Genomic DNA, 25,196 nt, shown 5'->3' with positions numbered 1-25,196 from the left:
ATTTCTCACTAAAATTCCACCCACCCCACAAGCTATTTGCCCTGCTGAGGAAAATGTATTGAGTTCAACCTCCCACCCTAGTATACTGTTTAAAAAGGTATATGTGGAATGGGGATCTGCTTCTAGATTTCCTGCACATCATCTAGTTTAACCTTTAGATTGTTGCTAATTTATATTAAGGCTGAATAATACTCTATGATGAACACTGTTTCTAGAGGTTTTGGGAGGTGGGTGAAGGAGTTTTTTAAAGTTTTCCTTGCTCAACCCGTTTGCTTTGACTCCTGTTTACGGCCTTGGCAGCATTTGCAAATCCTACTACCGTACTTCTTGACTCCATTTCCCCATTATTCTGTGTCATTTAGGGCAGAAAGCATTGTGTCCACTCCAGATATACTTCATGATGATGCCATATAGAATCATTGTAGAGTTGGAAGGGATCTTGTGAGTCATCTAGCCCAACCCCCTGCTGTGCATGGATCTCAACTAAAGCATTCATGATAGGTGGCCATCCAACCTCTGCTTAAAAACCTCCAAGGAAGGAAAATCCACCACCTCCTGAGTTTGTCCGCTCCACTGTCAAACAGCTTTTACTGACAAAAAGTTCTTCCTGGTGTTTAGTCAGAGTCTCCCTTCTTGTAACTTGAAGCCGTTGGTTCAGGTTTGTTACGGCTAAAATCTGGGTGCGAGGCTGCTCTGCCACCCAGCTCATCGGACTAAGTCCGTGGGTCCCTGCGGAGGAAAATGAGCTCAGCCGTAGACAGGAGCAAACTGCAGAAGATCCAAGTTTATTGCACAACAGGTTCAAGGCGAGATTGAACAGTGAGAAAGGGGTGACATGAGTTTTTGAAACTCCCTCCATGTCCCAGAATACAGTGCAAAACACGTCATGAATACATTAAAGAGAGGTTTGGTTACACAGATTACATCATGAATATATTAAAGGGAGGTTGGGTTACACAGATTAACATATGGAGGAGCAAGGGGGAATATGCAGAGCTGGAGATGAGAAAACAATGGTCCCAAATATGCATAGTCTGTCACCTGACATTGCCTGGAGGAAAGGCTGATCAGAGCCATTTGACAGGATTAGGGTCTTAACACCTTGCTGGAGGGATTATGCTGGACAGGGGAGGTGTGATGGAGTCCTAGAGAAATTGAGCAAACTGGCACGTTGATTTTCTATGAATTTTATAGATTTTAGTCCCTTTTGACATTGACAATTGGAAATAAATTGATATATTGTAGCGAAGAAGAAGGTGAAGAAGACATGCCCCCCCCTTCCGTATCAGGTTCTACCCTCCAAAGCAGGAGAATACAAGCTTGCTCCATCCTCCATGCGACAGCCCTTTAGATATTTGAAGATGCCTATCAAATATCTACCATTTCAGATTTTATCACTGTAGCAGAAGTGAGCATTGTTACACCATCACTGCTGCTAACATGAGTAAGCAGTTCCAATTATATGGGTGTGGGGAACATTTGGCCCTCCAGATATTGCTGAACTATGGCTCCCATTAACCCCAGCAAGCTTTACCAATAAATACGGCCAACGAGAGCTGTAGTTCTGCAACATCTGGAGGGCCACAGTGTTCCCACATTTGCTATTACAGGTGTTAACAAAGAATGGCCAAAAGGTTGGGGGGGTCCTTCTTGCGTCACTTCCTTATTGAGAATGCCTGCCGGAAGGAGAAAACGAGGTGCAAAGAGCCAGAAGAGCATAACTGGGACTCACAATTCCTCTAAAACAGAATCGGCAGAGAGCCAACGCCATCTTCCCTGGCTCAGAAACAGCGGGTTGAGGAAGCCGAGAAAACGGAGCAAATAGAAGAAACAGTGAGTAAAAACGTTGGGGGAACCTCACCCCCCCTTAAGGAGGATGGCAATCACCCGACCCCCCTTCTCCCAGAAAAAGCTAATAATCCGTCCAAGAGGGCAAGAGCAGGAGCAGGAGGGGTAGCTCCCACTCCTAACACTGACCCACCCAGGCCTCTAGAACAAGATATTAGAGGAGCCTGCTTTCAAGTGATTCCGGATACGCTCCCCTACCAAGAGATTTGCATGTTGTCTGCAGAAACTATGGTTCTGGTTCTTCAAAGACTGAATGAAATTCTCACCAAAATAGTTAACATTGAGAAACAATTGGATACTAGTTCCTCCCCTTTAAATGCCCAAGGGCTTAAAAGGATGATAAGAAATGACTTTGTTAGCAACTCACCAACTCAAACTATGGATGAAGTGAGGTCCTGTCAAGTCTTACAAACGAACCAGATAATGCTTGAGATTCACCGACACACTCATAGGTGGATGAACCGCAGACAAATTACTATGTCCTTGTCTCAGCTCCTGAATTACCATTACCGAAATGTAGATCTAGAAAATTTCCACTTCCTGCCTACCTTGAGAAACACCACACACCTATTTATGACCTTTAGGCATCAGCCCTCCCATCTCGACTCATGGAGATAAAGGATACTCTATGGTGGTTCCATTCTCTCCGCCCAGTGAGGGTATTTAAGGACAAAACAAGGAGGCAATTGGTCCCTTGCATAGAGTCAAAGCTAATGCGGAGAAAGGAAACCAAGCTCAACACTAGAAATACTAATTGCCCGAAGGAAGAAAAGAACTCTGTAAGCCTAGAATTACAAGACCTGAAGAAGAGGCTAATGAGTATAAAGACTGAGATTTCTACCCAAAATATAAGGACAATAGAGCCTAGAGCACAATATTTAAAGACGGCCAACAGCTCTTTATCCCATAGAAAGACATTAGTGCAACTCCCTGTTCCCTTTTCAAACAACAGCGAATTAGATGAGGAATTTGGCACCTCTGACATTTCTATGGCAACAACACCTAAAGAACTCTATGTTGTTGACAATCTAGAGATATCCAGCACCAAATCTACATCTGGACCTTTGCCTAATGTTCCAAAAACCTATCAGAATGATCAACCTTCTCTACTGTACTCCTGGCAAGACAGGATGGACAGATCTTCCGTATTCGAAGCTGGCTCTTTGTTAGCCAGTGATCCACATTTTATAGCACATACCTCATTAATACTCCCACAGCCACAGATAGAACCAACAATCTTCCAATCAACCCAGGAGGGAGAGGGGGATTGACAGTTAACGAAACACCATGAGACTGTCCTCCCCGCTTGGGGTGTGGTTGGTTGGGTTTTATCTTCTAGGGATGCTTACCCTATCAAACCTCCACCTCTTCCCCATACAATTTTGACCCAGGAGTCCTGGCCCAAGGATGATTTGTTATTGAGGGGATGTTACTCTTCTATTGGGGAGGCTAGTATGGGGCCTGGGATTTCCACTATTGAAGGGCTAGGGAGGAATGGCAGTGGGGCTAGAAATCTCTATTGGCGAAGGGTTTCGAGATGCAGTGATCCTCGAACCCCTTCCAATCTACGCCCCATCCCAAGGGATGAGGGTAGGGAGAGCAAGGATTACCCACCTCCGTCATTAGTGCTGTGCAATGCCAGGTCCATAGGCAACCAAACCGCCACCATGCGTGACTTTTTTGTCTCGCAGGGGAGTGACGTGGCTTGCGTGACGGAGACCTGGGTACGGGAAGGCGAAGTAGTCTTCCTACATGAGATAACACCACCAGGTTTTTCTGTCCTCCATCAATCGTGGTTGGGGGGGGGGGGCGGGGAGGAGTAGCGTTGTTAATCCGGGAGGATTGCTCTTTCAGAGCCCTGCCATCACAGGCGATCTCCGGCATTGAATGTGTTGGTCTCGTGTGGGACACCAAGGAGAGCTTAGCTGTCTGGCTGGTGTACTGACCACCCAGCACACCGGCAGCCACCCTGTCAGACCTGCTGGAGGTGGTGGCAGGCTGGGCCTTGGAGTTTCCAAGCCTACTGGTTTTGGGAGACTTCAACATCCATGCCGATGCCCCCTGGTTGAAATTATCAATTTGTCCCTTGACACGGGGACATTCCCAGGGGAACTGAAGGAAGCAGTGGTATGTCCACTCTTAAAGAAAACTTCATTAGATCCCTTAGACCTATCCAATTACCGCCCAGTTTCAAATCTTACATATCTGGGTAAGGTAATTGAGAGAGCGGTTGATGAACAGCTTGGTAGGTTTCTGGAGGAAACATCGGCTTTAGATCCATTTCAGTCCAGTTTCCGTCCTGTTTTGGGGACCAAGACGGCTCTGGTTGCCCTAACAGACGATCTCCGTAGACAGCTGGATCGAAGTAGGTCAGGACTGGTGATCCTTTTAGATTTGTCAGCAGCCTTTGACATGGTTGATCATGATCTTCTGGACCACCGCCTTGCAGACGTGGGGATACAAGGCATAGCCCGTAAATGGCTGTGCTCTTTTATCTCTGGTCGAGGACAGAGGGTGGCACTAGGGAGGGAAATGTCGTCGCACCACTCCTTGGCGCAATCCTTTCCCCAATGCTTTTTAACATCTTTATGCACCCCCTTGCCCAGATTATCCGAAGCTTTGGGCTGGGCTGTCACCAATATGCTGATGACACTCAGCTCTATCTGCTGATGGATGGCCACACCGACTCGGCCCCAAACACACTGACCAGATGCTTGGAAGCTGTGGCTGGATGGTTTCGTGGGAGCCGATTGAAACTAAATCCTTCGAAGACAGAGGTCCTATGGCTGGGTTGGGTTGGCATGGGGATGAGGGACCAACTCCCTTCTCTTGCGGGGGCCCAATTAGTGCCATTGCCTTCCATTAAGAGTTTGGTGTAATCCTTGACGCCTCCCTTTCCATGGAGGCGCAAGTTACAGCTACAGCCAAGGTGACATTTTTCCACCTTCGCCGCATCAAGCAGTTGGTCCCTTACCTTTCCCGCCCCGACCTGGCCACAGTGATCCATGCGACGGTCATCTCCAGGCTTGACTACTGTAATTCGCTCTACGCAGGGCTGCCCTTGAAGCTGTCCCAGAAACTCCAGCGGGTGCAGAATGCTGCAGCGAGACTCCTCACGGGGTCTCTGCCATGGGGGCATATTTACCCAGTGCTTTTCAAGCTGCACTGGCTCCCGGTGGAGTACAGGATCAGATTTAAGGTGCTGCTTTTGACTTTTAAAGCCCTTCACGGCCTAGGACCCTCGTACCTACGGGACCGCCTCTCCCTGTATGCCCCATGGAGAGCCTCAAGGTCCATAAATAGCAACACCCTTGTGGTCCCGGGCCCTAAGGAAGTTAGATTGGCTTCAACCAGAGTCAGGCCTTTTCAACTCTGGCTCCGGTCTGGTGGAATGCTCTGCCTCACGAGACCAGGGCCCTGCAGGATCTGATTTCTTTCCGCAGGGCCTGTAAGACAGAGTTGTTCCGCCTGGCCTTTGGCTTGGAGCCAATTTGATTCCCTTCCTCTCTTTCTTTTTTCTTTTCCTTCTCCTTCTGCGATGAGGCTACATTTTAATATTTTAATGTTTCAATATTTTAATATTGTATTTTTTAATTTTGTTTTTAAGTTGTAATCATTTAACTTATTTTTATTATTGCTTGTAAGCCGCTCTGAGCCCGGCCTTGGCTGGGGAGGGCGGGGTATAAATAAAAATTATTATTATTATTATTATTATTATTATTATTATTATTATCAAGCAGACAAGTTGGGACATGTTTTGACTCAGCCTCTGTGAACATGTTTATTTTCTATCATTGGACCAGTGTTTCCCAATCTTGGGTCTCCAGCTGTTTTTGGACTACAACTCCCATCATCCCTAGCTAGCAAGACCAGTAATCGGGGTGATGGGAATTGTAGTCTGAAAACAGCTGGAGACCAAAGGTTGGGAAACACTGCATTAGACAATGCTATAGTGCTGTTTGCTGGCACAGAGCCAGCAAAGGGTATCCACTATCTCTCAGGAGACACAGACAGCCATTCTGGATAGAACTTCAGAAAACAGACCCTCAAATCTATAATGTGTTGAGACAAAGTTTTTCAGTCCTGTTAAGATCAAATTACACTTCCTAAAAGCAAACTGTTAACCGTATGAAAGAACCTTCCTTGAAAAAGGATCCCTCTTCAGCATGGGAGGAAAATCGTTAAAATCACATTTGTTTTAATCCAGCACAGTAAATATGAAAACTGCAAATACTGTAAAGATGCCTACATAAAGTTCTGATTGTGTTAATGTGCAACTTTAGAGTAAATTAACGCAGCTCCTGTTTTCTGTACTTAGTATTTTTGTCATGCTTACTGTAAACCTTACTCTGTTTTTTTCCGAGCTCCATACAGCTTTTCCCTTAAAATGGTTGCTGCACTTTTATATTATTAAAGCAGTGATTGACATGTTCTGCTTAAAAGCGGGGTGTTTTAGAAGGCAATGATACCATAACTTTCCACAGAATTCCAATTTCTATGAAGCTACTTGACAATAACATTTGAAGCCTCTAAATGACAGAACAGCCCTCTTCCATCATAGTATTGTGACAAGAACCCACTATCATTTGGTGATGGAGGCTGGTTCATTGGAGAAGTAATCTACTGAGACACCTAAAATTATACGGTAGAGCAATCTGCCAAGGCAGCTTTGCAATTATGTCACAAAACCTTTTGTAGAGCATTACAGGAGGAAATGCAGGGTTACCTTCAATGCATATTAAATTGTGCCTTTACCCTTTGTCGTGGAGCTGATACGCAGAGCTACATAGAATATGCATTGGATGAAAGTTACAGATGAGATGGAAGTTAACATGATCCCGAAGACTTTGTTTGAAACTAGGGTTGACTGAAATTTAGTTGATTATTTGCTTTAGTGGGTTAGCCAGTTTATTGGTTAAATCTGCAAACATTTCCATAATATAGTTCTAAAGGGGGAAAGGTTTACTTTGAGCCAGAATCAATGAAACAGGTGTGCTAGCTGGAGCCAGCGCAACAGAACTTATCCCACCCACCATCCACCTCCATGCTGTCAAAGTTAGCGTTTGTAGAATTTCTACACATTTTTTTCAGGTGGAGCACATTGTATTCTTTGAAATGTGCACATCTTCATTTTAATTATTGCCATGTCTGTGGATGGAATGTAGACATGCATAATGCTCAATAATTCTGCACCTGATGACAGGCCCACATATCTTTGACCATATCTCAAAGATGATAGCTTCCATCATTTAAACAGATCAATAGATCATTCACAATACTTGCAACTTGAGCTATATCCAATCAATAACAAGCAGCCAGACAAAATTGCACAACTTGTCCTGCATTTTGCAGATTTATTTACAGCCTGCACTTAGTGCTGTCCTGTAAATGCTTTCTTAACTGCTCTTGGAAGATATTTTACTGTCCCTCAGCCCAGTTTTACTACTTAATGTAAACTAAAACACTTTTCTCCAGTGGAGGCTATGTTAGGTCATATTATGAAACTTTTGCTTCTAACAGCATCAACATGTTTGAGAATGTCAGAATACTGTAGTGAATGCATCGTCTGAGCAAGTTTGCACATGCATGGGCATCATGAAGTAATTATGGTATCAAGTGATGGCTGGCATATTTGAAAAAACCAGCACAGGGTGGATAGGACACTTTTGTAATAACAGCTTTGGTGGAGACAATTCACCTATTGAGCTACAAGTAATTAATTGTCAAGAGCTTGGGTGGCACCTTGTTGGATGATACATAAATGGATGAATAAGTAAGGCATTGGTGAACAATTTGATGTGGGAATGAAAAGCATGAATTCTGCAAAGAGTCTGAGAAACTTTGGGGCCAGACTAACCTACAATATGGAGTGGGGAACCTCAGGCCCCACAACCAAATGCAGCCTCCCAGGCTTCTTTCTCTGCTTCTTAGGGTGCTCCCAAGAATATACCTCCTCCTCAGAATCAAAATCTCAAAAAAGCTATGCCCTACACCTTTCTTGAGTGATTTTGACCAGCCAAGATGTGACAATGTCCCTTTCTTTCTTTCTTAGATGTATAACGGTGGAGCGACAGGGAGCAGGTGATTCTTGTGTTGCTGGAACAAAGCCTTCTCTATAAAAGTCATCCACTTTTTTTTTTGCCTTTGGCCCCCCGCCACTACTGGCATGTGTAGGGGAGCAGGTGGCGCTATGGTCTAAATCACTGAGCTTCTTGGGCTTGCCGATTGGAAGGTCAGTGGTTCGAATCCACCCGACGAGGTGAGCTCCCGTTGCTCTGTCCCAGCTTCTGCCAACCTAGCAGTTCGAAAGCACACCAGTGCAAGTAGATAAATAAGTACCACTGCGGTGGGAAGGTAGACGGCATTTCCGTGCACTCCGGCATTCGTCACAATGTCCCATTGCGCCAGAAGCAGTTTAGTCATGCTGGCCACATGACCCAGAAAGCTGTCTGTGGACAAACACCAGCTCCTTCGGCCTGAAGTGAGATGAACACTGCACCCCATAGTCACCTTTGACTGGACTTAACCACCCTGGGGTCCTTTGCCTTTACCTTTTACTGGCATGTGGCCCTTGGGAGGCCCTTTGGCTCCAATTGCTGCCTTGCCCCTGCTATGAAATGTGCGCCACTTTATCCGTGTCTGGGCATCTTTGCAGAATAGCAGTGCCTGCAGAACAGACGAGTTGCAGCGTTAGAGAGGAGGGGGGCAACATTGCCTTGGTTGCTCCGCCCACCGCCGGCGTGTGGCCCTCAGGAGCTTTGGCCCAAAAGGAGGACCTGACTCAAGTACCCCAGCCACGCAGGTGCCCCACAACCCCCAGCGACCTACGTGTGGACCTTTCCCCTCCCTGTTTTAGTAAAAGGGGATTTGGGACTGGCTGGGGGGGGGCAGCTTCGCTCCTGAGGCGGCCGCGTCCCCCCCCCCCTCCTGCGAGCAGCTGCTAAAACCCGGCGCGGGCGCGCGCGGGAGCGCGGCGGTCCCGCCTCCGAGTGGCGCGCGGAGAGGGCGGGCCGTGGCTTGGGCAGAGGCGAAGCCGGCGTCCCGGCTCACTTGTTGCAGGATGGGCTGCAGGCGCGCTTGGCTGAGGAGGCGCAGGAGGCTCCGGGGCGCCTTCCCGGCGCAGGCACCATGGAGCCGGGCGCTGGCTCTGTCAGGTAGGCGCGGGGCTGCCGGGGGAAGCGCGGGAGCCGCTGGCCCGAGCGTTTGTTGTTTGGTATCCAAGCTGCGGCGCGTCTCTTCGGACTCCGCCGTTGCTCCTTCCTGTATCTCGAGTCCCTTTCCTGCCTTTTCTCCAGCGAGGATGGGTGGTGGGTGCTTTTCCCAAGGAAACGGGAACGATAGGCGTATCCTGTTGGGTTTCCCTCCCGGTTGGGGGGGGCTGTTCCTTTAACCCCCCACCCAAAGGTCACGTTACCAACTTTGTTGCCCAGGCTTGCCAAAAACTTAAAATACAGGCTCCTCCAGCCCGGCTCTTCTAGTCTTTCGGGGAGCTGAAGAGCGCTACGGTGGTTGTTTATCCACCGGATGGAAGTTGGGAACAGGAGAGAAATGCAGCTTTGAATATTTTACCTTGTAAAAGTGGCGTGAGTGTTTTTTAAAGTTTTTTTCAGGGTCGTTTTTCATAGGATTCTTTGTTTAATTGGCCCGTCCCCCCCTAATATTTTTATTTATTGTGTATTTTTTAGAGAGTCGTGTTTAAATTTAGGCTGCCTTGGGTCCTACACTGCGAAAAGGTCGGCTGGGCTAAGCGAGATATAAAATCAGTCAGGCAATCAATCCATTAATAAAATCCAGCTTTTTCAGACCCAGAACCCACCTTTATCCCATTGGCAGTGCTGCTGCTGTTGTGATCCACCTTCGATCAGGCTGTGTGACCTGGCAGTGAGTTGCTTCCCACCAGCCAAAGGCACCTGGTGTAAGTAATCTCATGGAGCTGAGAAACGGGTAGGGTGGAAGAAGCTGCCTCCAACCAAAGGTCTTATTTAGTCTGGCATCCTTTCCGCCCTCAAAGCAGCCACCTCGATGCCTTTGGGGAGCCCGAAAACAAGAGCATGAGGTCTGTAGTCTTCTCCCTCTGCTGTTTTCCTCCAAAGACTGTTATTCAGAGGCAGGCTGCCTGGGCTCTTAACATATATTATTCGGATTGTAAATGGTTTTAACTGATTATAATGGTTACTGTTCATGTATTTATAGAAGCATTTCTGTGCTTTCATATCATAAAATAGGGTGGTGAGTACAGAACACCATTAAAAGCAATACAAAGAATAATTAAAGTGACTGCAGATGTTTAATTAGACAAAAGCTTGTCTGCATAGAAAGGTCTTCAAGAGACTCCTGAAACTTTGCTGGACTTAACACAGCATGGGGTCAAACATCAACTGCTAGCTGAGGCTAGTAAGGTGTCTTTGACACAGGGATGATACTGTATTTTTAAATTGTTGTGACCCGCTCAGAGACCTTATGGTGAAGAGTGGGAAAGTAATAATAATAATAATAATAATGCTGTCATGACTAGCATCTATAGATAGCCTTATTCCCATAGTGTTTGTCTGTAAGAGTCCTTTGCTGATCAAGTTTTAGCTGCAAATAACAACCTCCACTTTTCCTTTCACCTCTTTAAGAAGAAGTGCAGTGCAATCCTCTGTATGTTTGTTCGGTATGAGTTCAGGGAGACTTGCTACCACAAGAGTGTATAGAATTGTAGCATTAGGCTTACTTTGGAATAGAAGCCTCTGAGTAAGTTCCATTGAGTTCATTGGGGCTAGTTTAAGTAGATGTGTAGGATTGTGTTGTTAAGCTTGCAACACAATACACCAGGGATTATTGTTACTGACCCCAAAAAGGTTTTTCAAATGACTGCTACAGTTTATTCTCTCTTCCCATCACACACACACATACACCAAAAACCTGTTTGTCTTCCACTTATGTACACACCTTTCACTCTCCCAAAATCTGGATGTGTACTTATTACAAAGAAACCACTAGTTCAGGGGTATGCAACCTAAGGCCTGGGGGCCAGATCACCTTCTCAATCCAGCCCGCAGACAGTTCGGGAATCAGCATGTTTTTACATGCGTAGAATGTATCCTTTTATTTAAAATGCATCTCTGGGTTATTTGTGGGGCATAGGAATTCGTTCATTTCCCCCCCAAAATATAGTCCGGCCCCCCACAAGGTCTGAGGGATGGTGGACCAGCCCACGGCTGAAAAAAGGTTGCTGACCCCTGCACTAGTCCTTCACTGCTTACTTGCTGTTTAGTGCAAAGTGGGTTTGCCTTGTTCTGTTGGTGAATGAGGAGCAGATAAAGGGCAATATGATGAAATCTTTGCAGTATCAGTTTTTATACACACATACATTTGTATTTGGCTAAATCTGTTGTGTGTTTTTTAAAAAGAATATTCACAAAATGATGTACAAAAAAGCAAAAGTAAAAACGTAAGAAAGAAAGCCCATTTTGCAAAGAAGTAATATATCAAGAGGTTACCAGGGTAGCTTGTCCTTATTCATCCTCTTGGCTAGGTTATTTGAGAAATGTGACCTTTTGACTTGTGCTTAACTTTGGTCTCTGGCTTCCCTGCCTGCAGCTCCCTAAGAACTACTATGGGAACAGTTCTGCAGCCTCCAAGAAAATGAGGTGATGAAGGGCAAGGAGGATGGAAAGAGAAGGGAAATTATATGGCTATTAATCAATTGTTTTGGCATTGTGATGGTAAAAAGTGACCTATCTGTGGGAACAAATAAAATCATTATTAATGTAGCACAACCTGGGTGTGTGACACTTTAAAAAGCAACATAAGCAAAATATAGGTACGTCCTGCCAAGCCTCTTATAATCTCTTAATTTAGATCAAGAAGTTGGAGAGAGGCAAGAAAATTTTGTTACTCATGTAAAGCAGAATCTTATACACACTTAACCTTGAAGTGATTATTAATGGCACTTCTGAGTAGAGGTGTTTAGGATTGCTCCATTAGTCTTCATTCCCAACTAGGATTTACTTGGGAGTAAGCCCCAGTGAATTCCATTAAATGGACTTCTGAGTAGACATGGATAGGGTTGCACAGTAAGGGGTTAAACCAGTGGCCTGAAACGAGTGTGTTTTGAGTTGGGAACTGGAAGAAGAGAGTGAGGCAGCAACATTGCTGTGATCTTTAGAAGCTGAGTCACAAATCAGAAGTCCTCAGTTTTCTGTGCAAGCTATTATCAACATTGAATTTGCTTCTCTTTTTAAGCAAAGGCAAATCTGCCTTTAAAGCTTCTTATTTTGGATATTTGAACGGTTGAGACGCAACTGATCTAACTAAATTGGAGTATCTACTCTTAATAACATAACTACCATGCTAACTTGTACCATGTTTAACAAAGACCATCATTCTTTACAAGAACCCCACAGGCATTTGGTGTTTGCTATGGGCTGCCATCTCCCTTGTGTCCATCCCTGATACAAAGAACCAGCTTCTGCTCAGGAATATGAAAAGTGTGAACCCCTCTACCATAACAGCACAAAACTGGGGTACTACCCAAAGCTCTCACAGCTTTGTCTTTTTTGTTTTTGTTTTGTTCACAGAGATTTTGAAGCATAGAATTTTGGCAGGTGGCAAGAGTCAGGGAAGACAGTCATCCTTATGAGATAACTACTGACTCTCTTGCATGTTTTTCTGTGCGCAAGAAAGTATGTTAAGAGGGTACAGGCCAGGGGGCTTGCATGGATGGTGCAGGCAACACAGTGACAGTAGGCTCTTGGCATATTGGCTTTGTCTGTTTGGCGGTGATTAAAGTTTTAAGTGTTAGAATCATAGAATTTTTGGAAGGGACTTTGAAAGTTGAAGTAAATTCAATCTGTTTTAGTATGTTAACTTTTGTATGTTTCAAAGTACTTTGCAATTTTTTCTTGATTTCACTGTTTCATCTTTTGGTAAACTGGGGTTTTTGTTGTTGTTTTACACAATCAAGTGGTGTATAAATTTTATAAAATAAGTAATTTAGTCATTGATCAATACACATAGTAGTCCTGGGCTGAGCTTCATCTAGAGCAGTTTCCCAAACTTGGGTCTCCAGCTGTTTTTGGACTACAACTCCCATCATCCCTAGCTAGCAGGACCGGTGGTAAGGGATGACAAGAATTGTAGTCCACAAACAGCTGTTTGGGAAACTCTCATCTAGAGTAGCTCAAGGCACCTCCAACAGCTAGGCTAACTCTTCCCTCCCCAGCAGCACTCTGCAGGAAGATTTCCCCACCTGCCTGGGAACAGTGACTGAAGTATGCTCCCCGCCCAGCCTAATTGTAGTGTGGGGGGCATTTTGGGGTGGTCATCATGTACCTGGCCCATATGACTTGCTTAAAGCAGTCCTAGCATCAGTTGGCAATCTCACCATAAAGGAACAGTGCCATTTGAAAGCATCCGTGTTAAGTAAAATTAATATGGTATGGCTGAATTAGATTACCGGTATCCAATGTACCCCATATGTACCAATGTACCAATAACTTCTGTTTTTTCAGGTTCCAATGCAGTGGATTGACAGCATTTGCCACAAGTAAGTAATCCTTTCCTTGCAGTATATATGCTTTGATTAAGGAAGGGATGCTAAAGATTAGATGCCAAAGTCCTGAAAACTAGTCCAGAAACTTTAGTTGGTTGGGTTCTTTCCATTCTCCTTGCAGTCTGCAAAGTATAAAAGCCTTATATTGGTCCAAATGTAATTCTAGCAGCTGTCTGAAGGTTTTCTGCTTTATGGGATCTGGTACCACACATCATCCCCAAGTGCAATTCTTATTGAAAATGCTAAGAACTCCAAATGACTCAGACTGGCATGAATTAGCGTTGCTTCCTTCTCGATGAACATACGCATCAGCAAATCAACCTGGTGCCAAGAGGAGAGATGCCTCCACTGATTCCAAGCTCCCATAACCCAATGTAAGGCAGTTTGGAGTGCTCTGCCCATTTCAAATATACTTTTTATTATGTCCATACATTTGGAATATATTTTTCTATTGACGTTAGGGAGACACCCCAGGAATTCCAAGTGGCCTTGGCTTGAGATAGCATTGGGCTTGGAATTGTGCACATAGGCAGGCACAGTCAAGCTTCATACTTTGGGAACTTTCATCCTTTGGGAATGCTACTCCCAGCTATTGTGTTTACCATCCCATTGAAATTTACTTGGTTCTCTCTCTTTCTTATTTTCTTTCTTTTTTGCCAGGGTTAGAATTTGAAAAGGGACCAGCTTTTTGAGGTTCCATGAACAGCTCAAACAGCCGCCTAGAGAGGCGGAAGGAACAATGTCATGCCAGCTGCAGTATAAATTACCAATTAGAAAAGCTGTCATGGGTGTGTTTCATGTGAGGACAAAGCATGAGCTGTTTACGACCAGAAGGCCAGAGGGATGTGCGTATGCACGCCTGCTGCTCCCATAAAGATAGCCTTTATCTTTCTACTCTAAAGTGGAGAAAGCCGCAAACTTTTATTAAGAGTTTACACTTTTTATTTTCAAATAGAAAGGATGAAACTAATAACACAAGCCAAAGGGTGTTTGCTCAAAGGGGCTTTGTAAAAATACAAAAATAATAATAATATCAGTTTATAGTTATTTGGGGTCTGTTGAATTGCACCTCCTAAAAAGTATTGCATTACCTGTTTGGTGTGCTCAATATTATAATCCATCTTAATTGTACAAGGGAGCGATCCTGGCTCCTGCCCAGGAGAGGTGACGCCACAGCTGCATTCAAAGCCCTGCTGTGAAAGCCGGTCAGGCTGCAAGGTAGGGGTGGGTGGTTTCTTCCCCATTTTGCAGAAAGAGCCAGTTCAAGCCCATCACTGGTAGATGAACTTGCTGAACTTGGGTCACAGTGGGTCTTTAGTCAGCTCAGCTCCGTCCCTCCCTGCCACAGAAATATCCCTAGTCTGTTGCCAGTGGGGATCTCATTGATGGCAGTTTCCACCCACTTTCAATTTTGGTAGGTGTAGTTAGAATACATATTGGTGGATCTCAGAAAATGGACGCAACTGCTGCTTCCTAACCTGTTCCAAGGTGATGGATTGAGCTTTAGGATTGCTCTGTGAGGCTGCAGTCATGTGCATACTCATCTGGGAGTAAGCCCTGCTGAACATAGTGAGCTCTGTTGAACATGGTGGGAATTACATCTGAATAAATATGCATGGGATGCGGGTGGCTCTGTGGGTTAAACCACAGAGCCTCGGACTTGCCGATCAGAAGGTTGGCGGTTTGAATCCCCATGACGGGGTGAGCTCCCGTTGCCCTGGTCCCTCCTCCTGCCAACCTAGCAGTTCGAAAGCATGTCAAAATGCAAGTAGATAAATAGGTGCCACTCCGGCGAGAAGGTAAGCGGCGTTTCCGTGCACTGCTCTGGTTCGCCAGAAGCGGCATTGTCATGCTGGCCACATGACCCGGAAACTGTACGCCGGCTCTCTCAGCCAATAAAGTGAGATGAGTGCCGCAACCCCAGAGTCGGCCACGACTGGACCTAATGGTCAGGCGTTCCTTTACCTTTACCTGTAAATATGCATAGTGTCACGTTGTAAAGCAACCGGGGATGAACGGATCAGTTTATTTTGGATGCATAATTCATGTGTGCTAATTCATAAGTCAGTTCTGTCCCATTTTTGCATTCTGCAGCTTTTTGCCATCTGCAAATTTCATATTTAAATATGTGTTTTATATTGGTTATCCTAAAGTATTTGTTTATCCAAGTGTTTATATACGGCTCTCTTGCAGAACATCAGGGCAGCATATAGCAATACAAAGACCTTTAAAAGCAACACAGAACAATCATTAAAATTTGCTTAGGTTGCTAGTAATTTTAAACCACTGCATAGGACTATTAGCAACCCCCTGCCCCCTCCCCTGCACAGAGAACATTGGACTGTATGGAACTTAATTATTCTCATGGTGGACCTATTGAGATTAATAGACCCAAGTTAGTCATGTCAATTATTTTGAATGGGTGTGAAATGACATTTGAAGAAATACGAAATCTAAATGAAAACTTCATTCCAATCACACAGTATTCTGGAAGGTGAGGATCAGGTATGTTCACATTCCTTAAAGCAAGTAACTGGGAAATTAGATGAGCGAAGCAAACATAATGATACGGAATTGGTGAAAGTTATAATAGGTACTGTTTCTTCTCTCCAGCTCCTCTCCTGTCAATGGAAGTAGTCAGTGACTACGTTGATTGGGATATTGATCATGCGGGCTTTGTCCAGACTCGCAGATACTTTAAGCTTAAAGAGCAATATGGTAATTTTTTAAAAAATACATCAAGATAGAGAATAGTGAGCTATGTTGTGACTCAAGCTCATTAGCCTTACATTTCTTATCCTGACAGGTACAGGTACTTCCCAGTCCCAATGCTGCCATCTTTTTAACAAGAGATGCCTGGAATTGAATCTCTTGTGTGCAAAACCATGCGATTTAAACCTTGGGCTATGGCCCTTCTTACCTAAAAAAACAGCTTTTAAAATATGCACTCCCCCTTTCCCCCCAGCTCAGTGTGGGGTGTCACAAAATCTTCACACAAAGAAGAAAGCAAAAAAAAAAAAAAGGAGGGCGAGGGGGTTGGGGTGGAGAGAGAAGAATACAGCTGCGTACGCCAAAGGGTGGGGTATTGTTGGCGAAACCCATCTGAGTAATAGCTAGGGAAACAGGGCAAGTTGCTTTGCTGCATTCACATTTAGGAAAATTAGGGTTTTCAGTAAGATAGAATATTAGCATATTCCCCCACAGGAAGGTTGCACAGGAAAACAGGAAGCAGGTGGTAATTACTGATAATGGGATAATTGTTGTATTGTGTGATCTCTACCCCTCTCCTGCCATTTTGCTTTAGGAGCTCCCCAGAAAGATAGTTTTAAGCATGTTGTATCTAAGCAACACTGCAAGTGGGGCCATCTTTTGTTTGCCTTTTGCAATGACTTGGGAATGGGATTTGTTAGCATTTCATGTTTGCTTTAAGTGCATCTAGGACATCCCCAGACTGGGAAACAATGATTCTATCACTTTTATTCTTGCCTTCTTTAAACAAAACGTAGTTTGCAATATAGCTGTTCTAGTTTGCATGTGACACTTCCTATTTGCATGACACTACTGTACCTATTTTACAGATGGGGACCAGAATCATTTCAGAAAGCAGCCACAGATTTCCAACCTGGGGAAAACACATGAATCTTTCCCCTGGGATTGGAGCTCCCCAGGGCTGCTCATTCTGTGGTTAGACATCACTTAACTGGTCCTGACCATCCCACTGAATCATTTAAATGTTAACATAGCTACATGGAAGCTACTCCTGCATGGCTAGGGCTGTAGCTGGCAGAAATCAAGGCTTAAGACTGAGGAGAGCCTGGTTCAAATCTCCGCTCAGCTATGAAGCTTGCTGGGTGACCTTGAGCCAGTTACATTCCTTCTCTCCCTACCTCATAGGGTAGTTGTGAAAATAATGTGTGTGTGTGTGTGTGTGTGTGTGTGTGTAAGAATTTGTAAGACACCCTGGGGTCCTTGGAGGAGAGGTGGGATAAAACAATAAAACTTGCCTAAATGCTTTAAAGCAGCCATGTCCAACCTGGTGACTTCCAGATATTTTGGACTACAACTCATACCCAGCTGAGGCTGATGGGAGTTGTAGTCCAAAACTGTTGGAGGGCACCAGGTTGGGGTGTGTGTGGCTGCTCTAAAGGATTGAACCAAAGGTGTTTTACATTTTCAGGATTGATCTCAAATCCATGACATCGGTAGCTAGGCAACAAACAAACAGCTTACATTTCTAGGAAACTCCCTCTGACACACGCATATACACTCACACTTTGCTTTGAGATTGCTGTGAGGAAATGAGGCCTCTGGAATAATTGGTGCAGAGCCAGATGGCAGCATGTGCAATAGCCATGCATAAAGGCAGCATTTAGAAACAGTTTCCCTGAAGTCTTGTCTCTCTTGAAATTGCTTCTTGGGAGATAGACATCTGTTATCTGCGGCATCCACATTGGATTCTCTTCAGTTGTCCTATGTCTTTTTTGCCTTTTTTTAAAAAAAGGTTTATCAGCACAGGACAGAAGGGTGTTGTCTCAGGAAGAATGCTAGCTTTGTAAAACACACACACACACACGGCATAGAGATTTAAAGAAGAAAACAGCACTGAGCCTTTGAAAACATCACCTTGCATTTGCACAGAGATGGTGGCTTACACGGGTTGTGTAATATCTTGCCGTGACAGAAAATCTGGTCTGGATTTGGGGGAATTTGCAAACGTGAGATAGTTGTCCTAAGTACAGAGCTTGGGAGCTAGGAGATGCAAGATTTTCCCCACCCTTGTCTTATCATCACATTTCTAACATCCAGTGTGCAGGTAATAAAAAGAAGATTAATCTCTTGTGTTAGTGCCATTCTGAGGTTTGCAGAGCATATAGAGGAGCTTAAGTGGGAATTGGTGGGAAGCACAGAGTTTAATTGTTGTACTTTTGTGTTTGCTGCTGTGTGTGATATCCCTTAATCTGTAGGCACTGAGGCAGCGCTTGTGTTATTCCTTGTATTTTCAAGGTCACTATAGAATGGATGGAAGAAGGACAGACTCATTGGTGATGACTGTGCACTTGCTTGCCAAATGTGGACACGCATTGCCCTTGCAGCAAGCCCTCAATCAGCTTCAAGAATGGATCTGCCTGGACGTGCGCCTCTTCCTTGTGTCGGAACGCACTTCTCCCATTAAGTATTATGAGACGTACCGCCAGAGGAGCTCCAGGTTCCCTGGGACATCTGTCCTACTTTTCCTGCATGAGGACTTGGGGGAAGAGCGGATTTTCCAAGTCCACGACTTTTTCCAGCGCCCGCCGTGGCAGCGAGTCCACCTGGAGATTGCCGGCAGGAAGCTGTCCTCCCATGCCCTTGACGACCAGGACTTCTACGGGCTGGACGAGCACATGCCTGTGTGGGGACTGAGGCAGGTTCATTACGGCACGGAAATCCTGCGCGTCACGCTCTACTGTAGCTTTGATAACTATGCCGATGCAGTGAGGCTCTACGAGACGATCCTGCAGAAGGAAGCGACGGTGCAGAAAAGCAGCTTCTGTGCTTTCGTACTGTACGTGACGGAGAGCATTGCGGTCCAGCTCTGCTTGAAGCAGCTGCCTCTGGGAATATGCGTTGACTCGAAGGAGTCTTCGGTGTTGCAGTTCAAGGTGCATGAAATCGGACAGCTGGTGCCGCTTCTGCCTAATCCCTGCATTCCTATTAGCAGCACTAGGTGGCAAACCGAAGACTACGAAGGGAACAAGATCCTGTTTCAGGTATTGCTTGGTTTATAAATGGTGGGCACAATCTGCAAGGGGGAATGGCTGTAGCTCAGGGGGCAGAGGATTCGCTTTGCATGCAGAAGGTCTCCGGTTCAATTCCCAGCATCTCCATGTAGGACTGGAAAATAATTCTGTCTGAAACCCTAGAGACCCACTGCCAATTGATATAGACCATACTGAGCTAAATGGACCAAAGGTCTTGACTCAGAATAAGGCAAATCCCTATGTACCGCCAATGAACCTCTCTTTACTGCATTGGATATTGCATTAACACAGCAGCAGACACTGTGTTAGACTGCTTGGTGTTGATGGTTTCTTGAATTATGATTGTAATGCTCTCTGAATTTATTCATAACCCTTCCCCCCCTTTTGCGTTTATTTCTTTTAAAAACGGGGGTGCCCATGTTCCTGTACCCCAGTTAAAGCTGAATATTTATGTTGGGATTTTTCTCCTCCCTTCATCCTGAGTCACAACGGTAAAACGATGGTTTTTACTCCAACGAAACTGGGAAGCATACCACAGAAGTCTAATAGAAATTAAAATTCTTCATATTTGCTTTGCCTTTAGCTATTAAAAGACAAATAACATGCTAAAATGCTTCTGGGAAGTGTCTGGTCTTAAGCATGCTTGTAGGCAAGTCAGTTACTATTTTGCAAAAATAAGTCTTCCAGGGAGGGGGTGTATTACAAAACACACTTTATGAAAATGCCACAAATCACTGTTATAACTATATGTGAAAAATGCTTGTGAACTTAACTGCATGGACCAACTCCAATGTTTTAGGGAGTTTTGTAGTTTGGGGGCAGTAGCAGGAACACTCTCTCTCTTTTCTTGTTTTTCTTGGTCTTTGTACATGGTATATCTTACTGGTGTCGTAGGTTTTCATCTCTTACCAATCTATATTCATAAAAAGACTTTTACAGTCAGGTGCTGGGAGCCTGTGGCCGTCTGTATGTTGGACTGTATGTAGTAAAGGTAAAGGGACCCCTGACCATTAGGTCCAGTTGTGACCGACTCTGGGGTTGCAGTGCTCATCTCGCTTTATTGGCTGAGGGAGCAGGCGTACAGCTTCCGGGTCATGTGGCCAGCATGACTAAGCCACTTCTGGCAAACCAGAGCAGTGCACGGAAACACTGTTTACCTTCCTGCTGGAGCGGTACCTATTTATCTACTCGCACTTTGAGGTGCTTTCGAACTGCTAGGTTAGCAAGAGCTGGGACTGAGCAACAGGAGCTCACCCAGTCACAGGGATTCAGACCGCTGACCTTCTGGTTGGCAAGTCCTAGGCTCTGTGGTTTAACCCACACACCACCTGTATGTTGGACTACAACTCCCATAATCCCTGACCATTGGCCATACTTGATAGGGGGGACTGAGGGAAGTTGGGAATCCAACATCATCTGGAGGACCACCCTGTTCCAACTGCTTTCATAACACAAAACGCTTTGGTTTACATCTACATCCAGTGTTAAGGTAATGCATCAGAGCCACAAGTATTGCTCATGGGCTGCCACCTCGTGGTTTGGTTTGTTGTGTTCTGTAGCTCAACAAAAGCATCTCACTGTGAGTGGGGCATATCTGGCAAATGCTGCTTCCATGAAATGCCTCAACCAGTCTTATATGACAAGGAGACATCTCAACTGGAAGTGAAGGTGCATGAGGGAAGCACTCTTAGGACGCCACAACCTCTGGACAACTGCTGGGTACAATGATGCATCTGGAGACTTTAGAGGCAGGTCCCAATGGGGAGGATACTTAGGAGTGGGAAAGCAGACACCGGTGCAAAGGAAATACTTTACTAAGGAGGAAAGAGTTACGGTATAGACTGCAGAAGAAGGAAATAAAGGAAAGAGGTTGTCTTCAACCTCAACAAGGGCTGAGGAACTAGAGGAAGGAAGAAGGAAGAGTCTGGGGCTGTTCATTCCATTGGTGAGCCAAGAGAAGACAAAGGAAGGAAGAGGGAACATAGGAAAAGTGTATATTCACATAGAAAGCAATCTGGTGATGAAATGAGGGTAAGCAGATTCTGAGCAAGGGCCTCAGCACAAAGTCTGAGGATCTTTGGGACCCATTAGGCAGGGCAACCTTGGGAATCAGATTCTGAAGTATGAAATACTTCAGCTTTACACAAATAGCTGCCATTTGAAATCCAGAAATGACCAAGTTGGTGAATTAACTATGGTAGGTGAGAGGCTCAAGAGAATTTTCTGGGATTCTAGTTAAGGTGCTAAGCTTATTGAGCAAGACTCCGCCATGTAGGTGTGCCAATAGTAACACTGGGTCCATCACTCAGCTCTGGCGTGGAATTGTTCAAATCTGTGTGTCACCTTCCATTTTCTCTATCCATTCAGAGAATAATATTGGTTTGGAGGGTTTTTTTAGGGGAGTTAAGTCAAAATAAAGATAATAAAGATTGCCATAAGGGCAAGAAATGCTTTCACTGAAAGCATTAGAAAGCATAGCCCTCCCTGAATACTGTTTTCAAGTGGTGTCCTAATGATAGTTCGTGTTTGTACGTTCTCACATGTATTTGATTGGCTTAATAGACCTTAAAGTTCATTGCAAAAACCAATTATAATGCTATTTCATAACATCACATTTTGTAACAGCAGCATTGTATTGATTCTAAAAACTGTCTATGCCAGTTTCGTAAGAAAAATACAAACATACATAATACGTCATTTTACGCCATCTTCTTCCATGAGTTTTTGCCCTTCATGAAAGGGATATGATTTTAAAGTTCTTGGTAGAAGCCTCTTTAACTATTGATTTGTGGATGATGGTTCCACAGGGGCAGGTGGAGTTTTGATCACATGATGGATGATGCTTAATCTCATTTTTTTTAATTTTTTTTAATAGGTTCAAGGCAACTCAAAGCACACTGGGAATCAAGACTCCTCTTCCAGCTGGCACAGCCATGAACATGAGGAAGGGCCCCTTCACTACCCCTCCAGTCCATCTCCACTGGCCATAAGAAAAATTGCAGTACAGCCCAAAAACCGGACAGTTCGAGCCATGAAGAATAAAAGCAAATCCTCACGAGAAGTTGCATATGCTCCAGGAAGTGTTTGCAGTCACTCGCCAAGCAACTTTTGCTCTTCATCCCAGTCATATAGACCAACAGGTTCTTATCTCCAGGGCTTAGGCCGTTCTCAAACGAACTTGGCCACTAAATTGAGACATTCCAGTCATGAACTCTGGCCTCGTCAAAGGGAGGAGGAGACTAATGTTGACACAGGCAACAAAGTGATCCTTTCCGAATGCAGTGATTCGCCACTAAATAGATTTTCACAAGACATACAGAAAGTGCTTCTACAGTCTCAGGCATCCTGCTGTTTGTTAACAGGATCAGGCTCCACGATCAGCTTGCACTCTGAGGGCAGAAACAATCCGTTGTCATCACATATTGTCAAGACGAATAAAGGATCAGGACAGGTACCATCAAGTTTTCCCTTGGGAGCATCCAAAACAAGCCGTGGAAATGGAAAGGATGATGAAGAAGAATTCTTTATATGACTTTTTAAGTATAAATCTTGTTCTAGATTTTATTTTAAGTGCCTTATTTCTGAAACAACACTAAAGAACTATCTGTATGCTGCACAACGACTCTGTCCTTGTGTAGATACCCCAGCTGCCTATACTACCTTTTATGTTAGTGTTAAAAAAGAAAGGCTAAACGTAGTTTGCAAGAGAGCAAATAAGGTTATGGACTAGTGACTAATGCTAGGAGTTTAAAAAGAAGAAGAGGACTATGAGAGAAGTTTCACACACTGGAGGATTACTGTGCAATAGATTGAAACAAGCCATTCATTTCAGTGCTCCACAAGCTCACTAAAATTCATTAGCAACCTGGGAGAGATGAACTTGTTCTGCTTCTATGAGCTTTCAGCATCCCTATGCTGCCACCAGTTGGTGGCACAATATTTCCACATTCTAGAGAGATGCGCTTAGCTATGCAGAAGAACTTCGCACTCATGTGACCAGATATCTGAATTCATACAACATCATCTCATTTAAGAGTCTCTGGGGAGCTGAATGGCTCTATTCCCATAGTTTGCATTTGGCTCCTCTCTGTGAGGGAGCAGCACACTTTGTGATTATGACTTTGTGCTAGGAGCCTTTCAGTCCTCATGATGCTGCAGTTTGCTAATGGATGAATTTTACATGTTTGGTAGGTTGCAAAGTATATAAACTTCATGTCACACAATGTGAACTGAGCGCTTTGGCTTTAGAGCTAGGATTGCTGGGTAACAGATTTTAGTGGCCTAGGTTGTGAAATCCCCTTTCCCTTGTGTGTGCTTAGTCCCTGTTAAAATCTGAATGTATGGGGCTTCTTTCTAGGAAATCTCTATGTTTTTATTATACTTGGTAGTGTCCTATAGCTGATTCTTGCATCGCATGGTGACTAGAGATAGAATAGACTCACTGGTCTGAGTTTGGGCTGTTCCTCTTGATGGGGCTGCCCCCATTTCCTCTCTTCCCTCCCCATTGCCCTGTACTTACACAAGCTGTTCAAAAGTGCTCTGCTGCTTATCTTTTGGAGTATATATCCCGTGTCATCTTTTTGGTTCCCCCGTGAACGCTAGGAAGCACAATGTCACTCTATGATATTACTCCAGCTACTGAATGAATCCTGGCTGAGCCAAAGGTTTGCTTCTACTTTTTCTGGCTTCACTAATTATACTTTATAGCCAGATCTGGAACACAGGGAAATTGATACCAGTCTCCTTGAATGCGCTTTGACCCTATCACATTTCCAGCATGTGTGTCAGAGGAGGAGTTGAATGGGATATGCTCTGTGGAAGTTAAGCCTTGCCTCAGGAACATTAAGGTATGCCAGTATATGAGTGTATAGAAAATCATGACATGTGTGGGTAGGCTGTGTTGGATCTGCCTGGCTGGGGTAGGGATTTGCACACCCAACCCTTTGGGTAGGTAACAACGTTGGCTGTTTATAAACAACTGGTGACTTTGGAGACCTCCACAGCATGACTGAGGAAGGAGGTCTGTCTGAAATGTTAACAAGCTGCTGCCAGCTGGGTAGGTGATACTGAGCCTGGACTGAGCCACGATTCGGCCTTAGTGCCAGGCAACTTGCTTACAGCAGCGACCTGAGGAAATGTGTTTTTCTCTGTCTAATTATGCAATAATTCTTGGCATTGTTTTCATAGTGTTCCCCAGCTGTGCCACATTAAAAAGTAATAATGCATTGTTGTCATGTATTGCTGTCTCCTCCTATGAAATGTATGGTTCAGCTTGCAGCATTCTTATGGGTGAGGAAAGGGCCTATTCCAGAAATAAAAGCATCATTTATACTTACAAAATAGGACCTATATTTTCAAACATGTCATCTTCTGCTCTTTTAACTTCTATCCTCTTCCCCACAACCTCCAATTAGAACATTGTTCAAACCAGAGTCTCTTAACAAGACGTAAGTTAAACCAACGAGTGCCCCCACTTGGCAATCTTCAAGGCCTTACTCTGTATGCATGAGGGAAACTGCAGATTTCTGAGGTGAAAGTTACCCTAGGAAGGGGGAGAGCTGAAGAGATTATGAAGGCAGTGACGAGAGTTTTAAATGTGAGAAGGGCCGTTTGTTTTACTTGTGAAGGTGCCCATGGAATCTGTCAACCCAAGGGTTGCCAGTTTCAAGGAAGCTTTCACACAGTCAAATATGTGTATGAAGTGGCCCTGAAGACCACACTCCTTCCCATCTATTCCTGAGTGTCCACACTTCAGCAAAGGCGAAATCTGCAAAGTAGCTTCAGGCACAGTACTTGAGAAACAGAGAGAATGATCCATGCATGCAGGCTCATCCCTGGATACTGGCAATGTAATGGTAACACCAAGTAATGCACTGGATATATGAAAGATGCAATATACCGTATTTTTCGCCCTATAGGACGCACCGTCCCATAAGGCGCACCTAGTTTTTTGGGGGGGAAATAAAGGGGGGGAAATTATTCCCCCCCCCCCAGGCCTGAGCTTCCCCCGACCCCAGCCCCCAGAACAGGCAACTCTCTGCAAATTGGCATTAAATGTTGTTTGCAGA

At 44.7% G+C, this 25,196-nt stretch overlaps 1 protein-coding gene across 3 annotated transcripts; it reads left to right on the top strand.

Moving 5' to 3' along the window:
• The first annotated feature begins 8,852 nt into the window (after nucleotides 1-8,852).
• Nucleotides 8,853-24,468, top strand: FAM124B (family with sequence similarity 124 member B). 3 transcript variants are annotated; one of them, XM_083742113.1, is made up of 5 exons: nucleotides 8,925-9,002; nucleotides 13,347-13,381; nucleotides 16,966-17,301; nucleotides 18,414-19,137; nucleotides 22,004-24,468. In XM_083742113.1, exons 4-5 carry the CDS (start codon nucleotides 18,433-18,435, stop codon nucleotides 22,658-22,660), a joined length of 1,362 nt encoding a protein of 453 aa, XP_083598239.1. In that variant the 5' UTR covers nucleotides 8,925-9,002; nucleotides 13,347-13,381; nucleotides 16,966-17,301; nucleotides 18,414-18,432; the 3' UTR covers nucleotides 22,661-24,468. The 3 variants fall into 3 exon arrangements, with proteins under 3 accessions (XP_083598237.1, XP_083598238.1, XP_083598239.1); XM_083742111.1 differs by lacking the exon at nucleotides 16,966-17,301 and having other exon boundaries at nucleotides 8,853-9,002; nucleotides 18,392-19,137; XM_083742112.1 differs by having other exon boundaries at nucleotides 8,856-9,002; nucleotides 16,966-19,137.
• Nucleotides 24,469-25,196: the final 728 nt, after the last annotated feature.

Source organism: Podarcis gaigeae, assembly GCF_964106915.1.
Source record: "Podarcis gaigeae genome assembly, chromosome: 5".
NCBI lineage: Eukaryota > Metazoa > Chordata > Lepidosauria > Squamata > Lacertidae > Podarcis > Podarcis gaigeae.
This window is presented reverse-complemented; position numbering and strand designations above follow the sequence as displayed.